The 17036-nt window shown below is 38.4% G+C and overlaps 1 protein-coding gene across 1 annotated transcript; it reads right to left on the bottom strand.

The window, feature by feature from the left end:
• Positions 1–2179: 2179 nt before the first annotated feature.
• mio (GATOR complex protein mio) lies at positions 2180–16606 on the bottom strand. Its single transcript, XM_089702859.1, has 14 exons — positions 16331–16606; positions 15828–16022; positions 15176–15322; positions 14514–14666; positions 13212–13404; positions 12848–12950; positions 10000–10165; positions 9585–9760; positions 9153–9246; positions 7464–8093; positions 6926–7064; positions 4950–5187; positions 3823–4049; positions 2180–3319 (listed from the first exon to the last, which is right to left on the bottom strand). The coding sequence occupies exons 1-14, from the start codon at positions 16458–16460 to the stop codon at positions 3235–3237; spliced, it is 2676 nt and encodes an 891-aa protein (XP_089558985.1). The 5' UTR covers positions 16461–16606; the 3' UTR covers positions 2180–3234.
• Between the last annotated feature and the right edge of the window lie 430 nt (positions 16607–17036).

Here is a 17036-nt window from a genome sequence, read left to right as displayed (position 1 = left end):
TAGAGAGTAGAGACTAAGCTAGAGACCAACAAAATTTAGACCGATCAAAATTTTACAAAAAAGTTTCTTTATAATATGACATTATACCTGCTTTTCTTTGTACTTTAGTCGACTTTAGTCAAACGGTAGATAATAACATTGACATAAACTTGCACTTAGCAAATAGCTCAAAGTTGTAGATGACTGGCGATATAATGCAATAATATGCATACTGCATAGGCTATGATTTTTCATCGTTTTAAGTCTCAAAAAAATGGGTATCAAGAATTCGTTAATTAAGTAGGTAAGCTTGTTCTTTTCAAATTCTACCTATGAAGTAGGTAGTTAAGCAGGTCAATTCATGAGTTCATGACATTATTCATTATTGCATTTTAGTGAAAGGGTATTGCAATTTTGTGAAAAGAAAATCCTTACTGATATTATAATTGCGATAGAAATTATGTTTCCTGTTTATCTCTTCGATTTGGTTCAAAGATAGTTTGATACGTAACGCCGTCCCCGGAGAATAAAATGATAACAGCCATTACCTTAGTTTTAATGTTATGCGATATTTGAATCCTACGCAGCCTAAATGTGCAGATTTTTGTATAATCACTCCCCGTTTTCCAATTACAGCACTAGAGCGCATTATGCGGCACGATGATGATCAGGAAGACTGATGTTTACTGCGTTCATTTTTAAAATAATTATAGTAGATTACTCTACATACTATTGTTTCATTAAATACACCAGAATAAGTTCATTGTTCTAATACCCAATAATGCGTATGTCCAAAATTAACGAGAAAATAATGATAAGTTATTAGTAAATTTAGATATCAGTCCAATGTAGTAACTTTTTAAATTTCAATAATCTTTAGTTTGGATAACGTTATTAAAATTATTTTTAAAGATAATTATTATAGTAAATAAATTAGCTACCACTGAGCCTTTTTTATCTCACTACTTGCAATTTATAGTCACATTTCGGGTTTTTATTTTTCCTGAAAAGTTGTGTTTTTTTGCGATTATCATTTTATTCTCCGGGTACGGCAATAATGTAAAATTAATTTCTGATTAATGTACTTAAATATTATGTATCCAGCTGCTCATCGATGCAATTTCATTTCACAACAAACAATACTATTTTGTTATTATCACTAAAATAATCCTAATTAATGTTCTCAAACAAAGTGTGTCAGTGAGAAATAAACATTAAACGGGTGGGCGTCGCCCCGGCAAAGCAAAAGACGCGTGTCGAATTCTTGAATTTTTTTCATCAAATAACAATTTTGGAAAATCTATTTATACTCAAAAACTACTGCATGGATTTACTTACTCCAAATTTGGTACAGAGATAGCTAGAGACTTGAGGAAGGACATAGGATGGGTTTGATCCCGGAAATCCCACGACAAACGGGAATTATGCAGGGTTTTCCTTGACTATGCGGGCGAAGCTGCTGGCGGAAAGTATAGTAGATAAATAAAACAGTCGAATTCAGAAAAATGAATTTATTTTAACAAAATAACACAAATGACTAAACTGATGAACACAATTACAGTAACTTATGATACAAAATAATTGAAATTATACAAAAATATTTATTTCCTCGTCGTTTTTTATTAAAATTACACCAATATATTACAAAAGTTGCTCTAATTATATACAGCAATAATATAAGCTTAGCATAATGTATTCATCCAGAATACGATTTAATCTTAAAATATATTAATAAAAGCATTTGACACACAAAAACATTTATTTATGTACATGATTTCATATTAAAACTGTAAGCACCAATATTTAAGAGAATTAACGTCTAAGAATACAAAAAGGCGAGGTGATTTTCTAAAGTAAAATAAACATCAATCTTCAAAGTTGACCGCTAAGTTGCAAATTGTTCTTACAATTGCTAAATATTTCTAATTCTGCATATAAAGTCTAAAAGTGAGCGCGCACGAGCAACTTTGTCTCCGCAATTATTTTGTCTCTCCCATCAATTTGTATGGGGAGTTGCGTCGCTACGTGCGCGCACTTTCATACTAGCCCATAGGTAGGAGAGACAAAATAGTTGCGGAGACAAAGTTGCTCGTGCGCGCACTGTCTAAAATGATATCAGTCTGTTTCTACATGAACCTAAAGCTACGAATAAGCTAGAGATCGCAAGAGGTGCTTGTTTGAAATATATTTCAAATTATGTCTTGAACGTTATGTATATATATACTTGATGAGTACACAAAGTTTAAGGGCACTTAAGTTTATAAGACATGACTTATAGAAAGTTGACGCGCGATACAGTATGAAATAGAATATTAACTTGTTTATATGATGTATATATTTGCACCCTAAACCACAACCATGTATAGATACTAGCGTTATTCTAATGATTTAGATATTATGTAGATACATAGAAATGACTTAATGTTTAATGTACCCACAATATGTGTCTTTTGCCTATATAAATAATTATGAGTTCGTTTATCTGGTTGTGGCTACACAGAACGTACGAACAGTCGAATTGGGTACACACCCAATTCGACTGTTCGTGGCGATGTACCCTATGTGTATGTTCGTGGCGATGTACCCTATGTGTCTGTTCGTGGCGGTGTACCCTATGTGTCTGTTCGTGGCGGTGTACCCTATGTGTCTGTTCGTGGCGATGTACCCTATGTGTCTGTTCGTGGCGGTGTACCCTATGTGTCTGTTCGTGGCGATGTACCCTATGTGTCTGTTCGTGGCGGTGTACCCTATGTGTCTGTTCGTGGCGGTGTACCCTATGTGTCTGTTCGTGGCGGTGTACCCTATGTGTCTGTTCGTGGCGATGTACCCTATGTGTCTGTTCGTGGCGGTGTACCCTATGTGTCTGTTCGTGGCGGTGTACCCTATGTGTCTGTTCGTGGCGGTGTACCCTATGTGTCTGTTCGTGGCGGTGTACCCTATGTGTCTGTTCGTGGCGGTGTACCCTATGTGTCTGTTCGTGGCGGTGTACCCTATGTGTCTGTTCGTGGCGGTGTACCCTATGTGTCTGTTCGTGGCGGTGTACCCTATGTGTCTGTTCGTGGCGATGTACCCTATGTGTCTGTTCGTGGCGGTGTGGCTATGTGTCAGATCACATTTGATTCTAGCGATGTACCCCTAAGTTTCTGTGTGGCCGTGTGCCCCACAAAAATCTATATATCTACGTGCCTCTTTGTGTTTGAGTGTCTGTATGTGTACCCAAACGTGTTAACTCTACGTGTGAGTGTGTGTGTCCCGTTAGATCTCCATATTGTCTCGGTCGGGCGGGTCGAGGGAACTGCAGCGGCACGAGCATGAGCTCACCGGACACTCCGTGTGGTTGCTGGGAAGATGTTAATCATAAGTTATTACTAATTTCATAAAAAAAAATCAATTAAAACTTGGTTGTTATGATTAATATACACAACATATTTTCTAATTTAGTTTAGGTATTTAAAGTGAAATGATCGATTAACGGCGAATTTTTTTTATTATACAGCAAAAATGGCGCTGATACAATAACAGTAATTAATAGATGTATTATTAGATATTAAAACAATATAATAACATAAGAAAGACAAAATAAAGATAGACAAGACACAGAAAACAAGAAGATAGTGATACATTATCCATCCCTTTCCTCTCGCATGCGTGATCAGAAGTATATATATTTTTTGAAGTGAAACTTCTTTAGGCGCGTTGAGAGTAAATTTTCAAGGTCGCGTCATGGCAATACCATCACGTAATAGAATAAAGCGACGATTTTAGTACCTTAGAATCTTGCCAAAGAAGTTTCACTTTTGACACGTGTGCTCGGCACATACGATCCTTTTTTCTTATTTTTACCTGAACCAGTCGAGCAGATGTGCGGCATGTCCCCCGTGCCGGCACGCCACGCACCAGCTGAACCAGCCGGCGAAGTGCGCGCCGCCCACCGCCCCCGCGCCCCCGCCCCCCGCAGCCGCCCCCGCCCCGCCCGCCCCCGCGCCCCCCACCGCGCTTGTCCCCAAGTGCAGGGAGCACACGCCGCAGCGGGGGAGGGGCTTGCGGCAGTTCGGGCACGAGGAGGTCTGCTGCAATATTGCAATGTACACTTATGTGGTGTGTTGTATATGCATCGCGATGTGCACGAGGACGATGCATAGTTTGTGTTTTGCTTATATTTGTAATGTAGGTTATATTAATAAGTTTAAAATAATTTAATAAAGACTTGGTAGCTAACAACCGTGTGTTTCATTTGTCCCATAACATAACAACGTGAAAACACTTATATATGAAAAGTGAATACATTGTCTATCCTTTGTTAATTAAATTTTTTATTCTTCTATTCAGTATGGCATAAAATTTATTTTTTGATAATACATATTTTCAAGAAAAACTACTGCTCTATCATTTGTGTCATATTTATTTTATTTTTACATTTAAATTTTAAATATCTACTTACTATAAGATCATCAAAACTTAAATCCAATATAAGACCTAAAACGCGTCCTTGGAATACACCCTTTGGTATAGCTGCATATTCTCTTATGTTTTTAACTATATGAACCCTTTTATTTCTATTAAACTGCTAGTTTCTTAATAGGTAGACTGTACGATAATTATTATAAATACATTTTCAATTTTTTTTTTCACTGAAATTGAAATAGAAAATGTGTTAAACGCTTTCCTTGGTACAATTGTAGTTCATTTTTGAAATTATTAATATTTTTAATTAGCTCGAAGAAATTACACTATTTTTATTGAATTAGGTGAAATAAACAAAACCAGTAAATTATGGTAGATTGAAACAAAAATAAAACTTGTTTCTTGCGATTGAATATCAAACCAGACTTATAGACCTACACAATTTTAAATGTATTGCAAAAATGTCAAAGGTAACAAAATAGACGATGGATTTTCTGAAAACTGACTACTAGATTAATATACGAACGATCGTAACACGTGACAAGTAATATCTTATCGAAGCTTACCTTCATCTTAGCAGCGGGGGGCGGCAGGCGGGCGAAGGCGGGGCGGGGCCGCGCGGACGCCGCCGCCGCGACCGACTTGCCGCAGTACGTGCAGGCCACGCCCACGCGCCGCGCGTCCGGCCCGCCGCCCCCCGCCCCCGCCCCCGCGCCGCCCCCCTCCCCCAGCGCCGCGTACACCCACGTGTCCAGCGCGCACCGGGCCCACCACAGTTGCCAGCTGTCTAGCAGCGAGCGGTAGCTGGAATGAACATTTTTTTTTACTTAAATTTTGTGTATCCATTTAATTACTTTATTGAAGCAAAAAATATATATCTTTGGTATTGTAATTTTGTAAACATTATATACATTCACAAAAGGATTTAAATTTTATATTAAATGTCGTTTTCCATTTTATTATTACGAAGAACAGCTTCGCGTGCTTCTTCATATTGTTGGATTTTCATCCACATATCAGAATCCCAATCGGCAAACATTTGAACAAACGCTGATAGTTCTAAACCCTGTTTTACAGCGAACATGTCTTCCATTCCGTAGTTATGGCGAACTCTTAAAAACGCTCTTATAATATTAGCAAGTGATTTGCGTTTAGACAGTTCTGCTTCTCTCCCAAACCAAATGTACACGGTTTGAGGAGTTTGTAAAAGATATACCTCTGTGCTTAATAAATCCCATTAATTGACGACATTTGCACCATAAACATAACATAACATAGTGATGACATAGTGTCAATATTGCCAGAGCCACAGATTTTAAGGCGGGGTCAAATTATATTTGACATCAATTTCAATAAATTTAACATACAATAATGACGACGAATAATAAAAACGTAATTAATATTACGTAATTATTATTTAATAATAATAATATTATAATAATAATTGACTTGTACCTTGTACTTAATTTTTGATAGAGATTGTCTAATCTAAAAATGAACGCCCCTCCACTGTGTTTACGCTCACATTCAAAGTACGTGTATAGACGCAATACACACAAATTGGTCTGCCTCATTGGTCGTTCAGTCCTCCAGTCCCGTCCATGCCCGAACGACAGGACCAGTTGGCCAACTAGTGCATAAATGACGCGATGCACGACAGAACGGACGTGTCATTCCGTACATAGCGCGCTCTCCCCGCCATACAATGCTAGGCACCTGAACTGATCGCCCGATTAGTTGACAAATCAGTGCGCGAGACAGTCAAAGTTTGCAGTAGAATCGACGCGCGCACACATATAAAGTGGTTCAATAATTATTTGTCCTCACACATTGAAACAATTAAGTTTAGTGGAGGGGCGTTCATTTTTAGATTAGACAATCTCTACTATAATTATTATGTATATGTTGTTTAAATATAATTTTATTGTACGGTGTTCGTACATCACGTTGCGCGCTGTCAGCATTTTACGCGGACACGCGACATTTTAGTACATATTTCATTAGTTCGCATTCGATCACCATAGCAATCGCGCGTACTCATTACCATTGACATTAACCATATAGAATTAAGACAATAAAGGCATTATTGTACTTAATTCTTTTATTTACTCTGTACGGGCCCTACAACCCCGTCGATCGTGGTCCTTCGAGCTTAAGTCGTAAGCGGGACTTGCGCGAGTGATGAAACGTGAAAGTGAGTTCAATTTACGATATATATTAACCAGTGTGAGATAAACCAATAACCAACCAGGATAAAAGTGCCAGCTACATAAAATAAAATAAAAACTAATTACTTAATTTTAGTGTCAATTACGTCATCTGGCACTTAAAGTGTCAAGTCGAATAATATTTTATGCTTAAGTGATTTCTAAAATATACAAAAGTTAATTTTGGTGTATACTGTTAAAATATCGTCGAAGATAAAATTGATAGACGTCAAATGTTGCCTATTAAAATGGCTCTACTATATAAATGAACAAATACGAAGGTATTTTTTGTTATTTCATGTTTAATACTAATTTGAAATAATAAACAATAGTACCTATCAAGCCAGTTGGTAACGTTGGGGTCCCGCAGCAGGTCCGGCGGGCAGCAGCGCGCCGCCAGCAGCGCCGCCGACTGCACGTCGCCCGACCTCTCCACCCAGCGCTGCACTAGAGATATACCCTCGGGGCTGATACCTGGTCAATATTAATTCTAATATTAAAAAATGATAACAATGGCAATTAAACTCGAAGGACCAACGCAATGCATAAAAGTAACTGACTCGTAAGAATAAGTGCAATTTTTATTGCGATTTGATAACATATCCGGCTCAAAACACTAGTGTAGTTTTAGTACAACATAAACAGCTCGAAGGACCAGTGCATTGTTTATATTGACAAGTAAGCTCAATGTCGATATTTTTTTTTTCTTAAATTTGACACAAGTAGGCTTAAAACTATTAGTTATTAATTGCATTTGAGGTATTTTTTCTAAAAAAGTGAGCACATCATGCAATGCATTAGCATAACCGGCTCGAAGGACCGGGGCAATGTTTAAGAATAAAAAGGTGTATCGTATTAAGATGGTCGACGGACCGGTGAGCAGGATGCCGGCGAGGTCGCCCTGCTGCAGCAGCTGGTCGGCGGCGGCCAGCACGTAGTCGTGCAGGCGCGCGTCGGACAGGTACACGCAGGCGAAGGCCACGCGGTCCTCCAGCCGCATGCCGGTCTCGGCCAGCACGGGCGCGAAGTCGGGCGCGGGCGCGGCCGCGGCGGCCAGGAAGTGAAGCAGCGCGCGCAGGTACGCGTCGGGCAGCGCGGGGGCTGCTGCGGCGAGGGCGGCGCGCGCCAGGCGCTCGTCGGGCGGCGCGGGCGCGGCCAGCAGCGCCAGCGCCGCCACGCGCAGGCGCGGCTCGCGCGCGCGCGCCAGCACGTCGAGCGCGGCGCGCGCGCGCAGGTGGAAGGCGGCCAGCGCGGCGGCGCGGCACGGCGTGCCCTCCGCCTCGGCGCGCTCCACGCCGGCCGCCGCGTTGTCCCAGCCCCAGCCCCAGCCGCACAGCTGCAGCGCGCGCGTGCGCTCGGCGCTGCGGTACACCAGCAGCTTGCGGCTGGGCATGTCGGCCAGCAGCGACGGCACGGCCTCCGAGCGGTACTCCGCGCCGCCGCCCGCGCCCCGCAGCACCGTGCGCACGCCCGGGTGCTTCCACGGGCTGTTGCGGATGCAGCCTGCGAATAGAACGACACGTATTTTAAATTTTGTATACAAAATTGAAAATGATATTTATTGAGATTCAGTGAAATGAAAAAAAATCATCCACAAACAAAACTATTCTCCATATTCCAAACAAATAAAAAAAGTCATAACGAAACAACATATTATTATTTTAAAAAATTTCAAGTCAAAATATACCGACTTTATAATATTAATTGAAATATTTTAACAAAAAAAAAACACAAGCCATGCAATATACAATAATAAAAGTACACATAGTCTTAAACAATAACTACGTAGTATAAAACAAAGCTCACTTTCACTCACGCTAACTTACGCTCACTCACGCAAAATCAGGCTGACTCACGCTAACTCAGGCTAACTCACGCTCGCTCAGGCTAACTCATGCTCACTCACGCTTACTCAGGCTAACTCATGCTCACTCAGGCTAACTCATGCTCACTCACGCTTACTCAGGCTAACTCACGCTCTCTCACGCTAACTCAGGATCACTCACACTCACTCACGCTAACTCAGGATCACTTACGCTCACTCACGCTAACTCAGGCTAACTCACGCTCACTCCGGCTAACCCACGCTCACTCACGCTAACGCAGGATCACTCACGCTAACTCAGGTCCACTCACGCTCACTCAGGCTGACTCACGCTAACTCAGGATCACTCACGCTTACTCAGGACCACTCACGCTAACTCATGATCACTCACGCTCACTCACGCTAACTCACGCTCACTCACGCTCACTCAGGATCACTCACGCTAACTTAAGCTCACTCACTCTAACTCACGCGAACTAACGCCCACTCACGCCAAATCACGTCAACTCACGCCCACTCACGCCAAATCACGCCACTCTTTAACGCAAATACTACTGAACCGATTACAATGAAATTAAGCACACATATAGAGGGTAACTTGGATTAACACAAAGGATAGGTTTTATCCTGGAAATCCCATGGGAACGGGAACGATGCGGGTTTTCCTTTTAAAAAGCGGGCGAAGCCGCGGGCGGGAATCTAGTTATTATAATAAATAACAGTTAAATTGTGCGTACCATCTTCAACGAGCGACTTGCTGAGCGCTAGAAAGTGCCAGAGACCGCTCAACGCCTCATCTTCCGCCAGCTCCGCGTTCTGCCACAGATCCGCCTGCAGATACACTAAGAATTAGTTCAGACGATAATTTTGTATCACATGCATATAATTTTTGTGTGTATTTCATTTGGTCCTTCGAGAAAGATTTGAACGAGTGAAGAATTCAATTTTCTTAATTTTAACTATTATGTACAAACATACGACGATATTTTTAAATGGCACGGGCGTATTATTTGTTCGATCTGAAACTGAATAGATCAATAAACGTTTTTTAAACTGCTGCCAGTGAAATAAGAAAGATATAGAATTTAAAATTACCATACCATTACAACTAGAATCAAATTTAAAATGTACTTTAAAACCATCAGGGATTAAATGAAACAAATGTCTACCTTAAGGCCATAGTCAGTAGTAGCGCGGCGTTTCATAATGTCCGAAAGGTCAGTGCCCTGGTTGCGGGTTTTAGGGCGTAACGCACGCAGGGCTCCACCGCCCGCCCAGGCTAGCGCTCCACTTGCACCCCACGACACCGTCACACGCTCGCTGATGCGGTACTCCACCATACTACCTGAGGAACAAAGGTAGCGGACCTAGTATAGTACCTTGGGGGACACCTTATGCTAAATTGTTTACAAAACTATCATTTCCAAAGGAATTTTCTTGTTAAAATGCTATAGTTGTATATAAACATGTTCTCTTCACTATCTACAGTAATCTAACATACAATTAAATTACTACATAAACTTTCAAATGGCATTTTCAAGTGGTGTGACTATATCAAACGCCGTATCCAGTTCAAGTGCTCACCCGTAGCGGTGAGTGCGAGGAGCCTCGCGCGGTGTTCCGGGTGGCAGGCGAAGGCGAGCAGCGGGTGCGCGGCCGGCGCCACGTCGCGCTCCACCGCGCTGCGCCCGCCGCCCGCCCCGCCGCCCGCACCGCCCTCGCTCTCCTCCAGCGCGCTGGACGCGGACGACTGCAAGTGGAAAAGATAATGTTTTAAAAGAGATCAATATAATTAATTATAAAATAAAGGAGATGAAGTGTGCAAAAATTATGACACAATCCAATTTCACAAAAAAAAGAATAAAGAAAATTATAAAACATATAATACATAATCCATACTAATATTATAAATGCGAAAATAACTCTGTCTGTCTGTTACTCAATCACGCCTAAACTACTGAACCAATTTGCATGAAATTTGGTATGGAGATATTTTGATACCCGAAAAAGGACATAGGCTACCTTTTATTGCGAAATAATAATATGTACCACGGGCGAAGCCGGGGCGGCAAAGAAAAATATATGAATATTGTTTTCAATAAAAATGATGATGATGATATTGTTCATGAAATTAATAATAATTCCATAATTCCAAGGCCCTGGTGAAAGCGCCCAACGACCGGGCGAGTTTATACGTTCGCTAGCTATGCAGATACTGAGCCATTCTGCGCACGCGCGGCCTGTGGATAGAGAGCATAGCGTACGGGATGTGGGTGGGAATAGGTGGGTAGTTTACTTAAATCAGTCGTAAAAATTTCCAATTTTAGGAAGATTAGAAAAATGATTTTAACAATAGTTGGGAAATTTCGATTGACAGAAAAATTACGATAAGTCAGGAAAAATTTCTATGTCAGGAAAATTTCCATAAGGAAGTAAAATTTCTATACGCCAGGAAAATTTCTATACGCCAGGAAAATTTCTATAAAAAAGGAAAATTTCCATAAGAAAGGAAAATTTCCATAAGTCCGGAAAATTTCTACACGTCAGGAAAATTTCTATACGTCAGGAAAATTTCTATAAGTCAGGAAAATTTTATACGTCAGGAAAATTTCTATAAGCCAGGAAAATTTCAATACGTCAGGATAATTTCTATACGTCAGGAAAAATTCTATAAGGCAGGAAAATTTGTATACGTAAGGAAAATTTGTATACGTCGGGAAAATTTCTATACGCCAGGAAAATTTCCATAAGTCGGCAAAATTTCTATAAGCTGGAAAATTTCCATAAGGAAAATTTCTAAACGCCAGGAAAATGTCTATACGTCAGGAAAATTTCTGTCAGGAAAATTTTATACGTCAGGAAAATTTCTATAAGTTAGGATATACGTACGTCAGGAAATTCGCAGGAATTCATAAACAAGGAAAATTTGTATAAGTCAGGAAAATTTTATACGTCAGGTAATTCACAGGAATTCATAAACAAGGATAATTTGTATAAGTCAGGAAAATGTTTATAAGCTAGGAAAATTTCTATACGCCAGCAAAATTTTTATAAGCCAGGAAAATTTGTATAAGCTGGAAAATTTCCATAAGAAAGGAAAATTTCCATACGGCTAGCCCGGAAAATTTCTACACGTCAGGAAAATTTCTATACGTCAGGAAAATTTCTATGTCAGGAAAATTTTTATACGTAAGGAAAATTTGTATAAGTCGGGAAAATTTCGATACGCCAGCAAAATTTGGAAAACTTCCATAAGGAAAATTTGGAAAATTTCCATAAGAAAGGAAAATTTCCATCAGTCCGGAAAATTTCTACACGTCAGGAAAATTTCTATACGTCAGGAAAATTTCGGTCAGGAAAATTTTTATACGTAAGGAAAATTTGTATAAGTCGGGAAAATTTCGATACGCCAGCAAAATTTGGAAAATTTCCATAAGAAAGGAAAATTTCCATAAGTCCGGAACATTTCTACACGTCAGGAAAATTTTTATACGTCAGGAAAATTTCTATAAGCCAGGAAAATTTCTATACGTCAGGAAAAATTCTATAAGCCAGGAAAATTTATTTACGTAAGGAAAATTTGTATAAGTCGGGAAAATTTCTATACGCCAGGAAAATTTCTATACGCCAGCAAAATTTTTATAAGTCAGGAAAATTTGTATGTCAGGAAAAAATTATATATGCCAGGAAAAATTCTATAAGCCAGGAAAATTTCTCTGTCGCAAAATTGTATAGATAAGGAAAATTTGTATAAGTCAGGAAAATGTTTATAAGACAGGAAAATTTCCATGAGAAAGGAAAATTTAAGACAGGAAAATTTCCATAAGCCAGGAAAATTTCTATACGCCAGCAAAATTTATATGCGTCAGGAAAATTTGTATAAGTCAGGAAAAATTATATACGCCAGGAAAATTTCTTTACGTCAGGAAAAATTCTATAAGCCAGGAAAATTTCTATACGTGAGAAAAATTTCTCTTTGCCGCAAAAATTTCTAAAAGTCAGTAAAAATCCATAAGTCAGGAAAATTTCCATAAGACAGGAAAATTTCTCTTTGTGGGAAAATTTCGATAAGTCAAAAAAATAAAATTAATAAATAAATTATGATAAATACGTATTAACCGATTACAATAAAATTTAGCACACATATAATAACTTGGATTAACACATAGGGTGGGTTTTATCCCGGAAATCCCACGGGAACGGGAACTATGCGGGTTTTCCTTTGAAAACGCGGGCGAAGCCGCGGGTGGAAATCTAGTAATAAAATAAAGGAGAGGAAGTGTGCGAAAATTGACACAATCCAATTTCACAAAAAAAATAACAAAGAAAATTATAAAACATATAATACATAATTAACAATGAAGAGAAAAATTATAATAGTTTATGATTACAGATAGAGAACTTTAAGAATAAATGAAATGACATAACTTACAGCACTCTCAAAACTTTGTTGTGATTTATAATCATTAGCCTGTTGAATGTCGTGCAGCCGGAGCGTATTTGAGTCACGCTGCAGGGATAGCAACAAGTTGCGCCTGGAAATGTAGATAAAAAATGTTTCAATTCAATTCAAATGAATCTCACCATATCAAATCAATTTCAACAGAATGCAATTACATACTGCTGGCTGATGGAACTATGAACCTCTTTAAGTTGACACAGAACTGTGCATCGTTACCTGTTGACACAGAACTATGCATCGCTACCTGTTGACACAGAACTGTGCATCGTTACCTGTTGACACAGAACTGTGCACCGCTACCTGTTGACACAGAAGTGCGCACACTGTGCCCTACCTGGTGGGGCACCACTGGATCTTGCGCAGCGGGCGCGGCTGCGGCAGCGTGAGCAGCGGCGCCGCGAGCGCGCGCGCGTCCCACACGCACACGGCGCTGTCGCCGCGCGACGCCAGCTGGTAGCCCTGCGCCTCCGCGCACACGCCCAGGCACTGCCGGGTCGCAGCTGTGCCGGCCGCTTTGCCACCGGGCTCTGCGAATATGAATCAGTTGCTAAGATTTCTTCAAGCTTTGACCACTAGTCCAATTATCTAATAGTTTTTCTTTTAAAGGTTTTTGAAAATTAGCCATTTTATAGATTTTATTGTACCCTTTCGAATTTCGAATTTCGAATAAGTACTACTATATAATAACATAACAGGTCTAGTGTCAAAGTAATTATTAAGGCACCTGCGTAATCGTGACCATAAACACATAAACAACAATAATACATCGGATACGGTACAAATATATTATGTTAACCACACTATAGTCAAAATGGAGTACCACAGGGAAGTATATTCGGACCATGATTGTTCCTGTTGTATATCAATGACCTAACTGATGCCATTATGTATGAGTCTGTTTTATATGCTGATCACGTCTCGGTAATTATCCCAGAAAAAAAACAGTGCCCAATTATGATATTCAATCATAAGAAAGAAACGAAAAAAACGTAATTTTTTTTAGAATAAATAAACCTTCAGGATTTCAGCCATAATGATAAAGGACAAAAAATTTGAGAAAAGTTACCGTGTGGGTATTGTGCGGTTCTCTAGCATCAATATTGCAATACAGATTAATTTTATGGCATTCTATAATGTTTATATGCAGTTAAAAATATTCGCTCAAGATATATTTTTTAAGGCTGACTGACAATTTTGCCTCATTATGTGAAGAGAATTGACTGAAATGTCACTTGTTCTCGATTTTTGTGATGAGTGAAAATTATTGTAACAAAAATATAAAATTTAAGATAAGAAAATTTACCTTTTGCACTATTTCAAAATACCTTCAATGTCAATTTTAAATATAATTTTCAATCAGAACTTTAATCCAATGCATATTTAAATTGATAAAATACTCATACAAACTTGAATTGATTTATCGTATTGAGTCGTATGACTACATTACTAGTCACGTGATACGTCGCGAAGTCAAATGTCAATGTGGGTCTATTTTTTTGTGATGAGTATTTATAAGTTTAATTACCCATGATACAATGATTGTATTAATACGACACGAAGATAAAATCGTCATACTTCTGAAGTAAATACATAACAATTACACAAAAAACCACTTACAGCAATACAAATCACATACCTCTCAAATCAAATATCTTGATATGCTTCAGGTTCATGGACGCCATCAAGGTGCGCGGGGCGAACCCACACCACGCGACCGCGTGAGCAGCCTCGCCCGTGCACAGCTCCACCACCGGCCGGGACGACTCGCCCGACGGGGGGGACGAACTCTCTGTGGAGTTATTTCTTGTGTGATTCCGTTTTGAGTGTAGTTTAGGCAGAGTTTTAAAGTTAGGTCACGTTTTTAACAGTAAGATGTAGGTAAATCAATTATTGAAATGTTAACTTTTATTGATTCAACTATGCTCTTCGCAATTGAATTGTTGATAATGTAATATTGAAATGTGCATTTATATGTGCATTGTACTAAGTATTTAACACAACTAGAATCATTATGATTGTTTCTTCATCTATTAAAAGGTCATCAAAAATGTATATAAGCCACATTGTATAAAACATTATTGAAATTCCAACCTTATTTTGTGGAAGTAATGTTCAACATCTATTGTATTGCTCATAGAATATTAGAAAACTCTGCCTATTACACAGATAGGCAGAGTTTAGCTATGGATAATTTTCGACATCATTTTGAGTCAACATGAAAACATTTTGAACTATATATTTGTATAATTCGTAAAACTGTCTAACCACTGAGCCTATATTTCATCATATCTTATCTACCTCCATTGAACTCCTCCGTGCCGCAGGTCTGCATGTCCCACAGCAGGATGCAGCTGTCAGCGCGGTGCTTGTCCATGCCCACTGCCAGCAGGTGCGGGTCCATGTGGCTCCATGCTAGCGTGTTGCACGCGCGCGGGTATCGCGCCGCTGGAAGAAAACATTATGTTGAATGACTATGAAGGAATACTTTGTTTTATTTAATGATAAATGGATAGAAATTGTGTAGGATGGTTTTACACAAATATTTCTTATATTTTTTTCTTACAGCATAGGCAGAAAATTAATACTAGGCCATCTCATAAACATGACACAAATATTTCACCATGGTTTTACCAATAATTTATTATGAAAAGCTAGTACATAATATGCAAAAAATTGTATTGATTGATACACCAATATAATGAGTGTTTTACTATTGTAATAAATAACACGGACAAGTTTTAAGAATACATATATAACATTGTAACATTAACTATCTCCTATCAGAAATCATGATTATATTTTAAATCACCAGAGTACTTTTTTTTCTTAAAGGCATCCGCCATCACAGGATGTCCTTGTACCTCTGGAATATTGTCCAGAGACATTATTTACATTTTTTATTTATTCACATAAACACAATTTACAGCCACATAATAATCAGAGTACTTACAAAACTCTCTACCAACAAGGCCTAATGGATCGTAAGCCTGTTTGAGGCTGGTCAACAGAATCTTTCCATTAGCATGGCCGAGTGCTAGGATAGGGTCGGGCTGATCAGCAATAGCACTGACGTCCACACATCTCACACCATTTGCATTGTGAGTCGCGACTACAACAGCTCCCCGAGTTGATGAGATTGGTGTATCTGAAATAATTGTATTATTTTAATAGTTTGATTTTTTTGATCATTTTTTGGTAAATAGGAATAAGCAGACAACTTCAAGTATTTCTATGTTTGATGATGATAGATTTAATTCTATTACTTACATTTATTCGTGCAATGCAGTAATTTAAATATACATATTTAATTACACAAGTAAGTCACTAATGACATACAAAACAATAGATTTGTATGTAAACAAACCACATAGAGATACCGTTTTGAGCATAAGGTTACGTATTTAAACGCTAATTACAATTTAATGTTTTTCTATAAAATGCCTTAATACGTACATGTTTTCTTTTCTATATCCTTAATTCGTGCCTCCTCATAAAGGGTTATATCTTGACCCCAAACAATGAATTTGTCGTGGTGTACTGGTGACCATATTATATCTATTTTGCCGGTCGACATGTTATCCATTAATAATTTAATTTATGTATCTGCAGCTCTTTATATTGTACACAAAATTATATTTTATTCATTTTATTCAAACAACTTTGAGTTTTATTTTTATCTGAATTTAAACCAAAATTTAAACATTCACAATTTCACAGTGTGTCTTTGAACTTCTTTGACAAATGTCAACAGTCAAATTATAACTGACAGCAAACCACAGATATCATTAAAAACAACCACAATATGTAGCGAGATATGTAGTATAGATAAACCAGAATCGGACTGAACGATCTTGATACTGCTTGTTTTTTATTTTGTCCTCAATATCATTACTCACATTACATAAGTGGACAATACTGTACTTAATAATGAGATATCCACTTAATATTATGTAGGTACATACTTACATGTATAATATACAATTATACAAATTACTTTTATACAGGTAATACATATTATTATTTACACATACCTATATTTGTATATTCATTATCAGTATGCCATGTGAACATATCGATATAATGATAATGTAGATCAAAACTGCTTATAATTTTTTATAAAATAAAATAAAAATAAAATAAAATTATGTTTATTTTCGTA

The sequence above is a fragment of the Colias philodice genome, chromosome 13 (genome assembly GCF_061535455.1).
Source record: "Colias philodice isolate Cphi_HAF_F1 chromosome 13, ilColPhil1 Martin Lab GWU primary, whole genome shotgun sequence".
In the NCBI taxonomy this organism is placed as follows: domain Eukaryota; kingdom Metazoa; phylum Arthropoda; class Insecta; order Lepidoptera; family Pieridae; genus Colias; species Colias philodice.
The sequence above is the reverse complement of the archived record's forward strand: the minus strand, read 5'-3'. Positions and strand labels throughout refer to the sequence as shown.

Bases quoted from the DNA above. Each gene is read 5' to 3' on its own strand.
- mio (XM_089702859.1), bottom strand. From the start codon at position 16,460: ATGGATAACATGTCGACCGGCAAAATAGATATAATATGGTCACCAGTA. The intron at 5,188-6,925 runs GTACTATTGTTT...TGTTCATTCCAG, and splicing joins GTTACCAACTGGCTTGATAG to CTACCGCTCGCTGCTAGACA. The intron at 3,320-3,822 runs GTAAAAATAAGA...ACATCTTCCCAG, and splicing joins CATCTGCTCGACTGGTTCAG to CAACCACACGGAGTGTCCGG.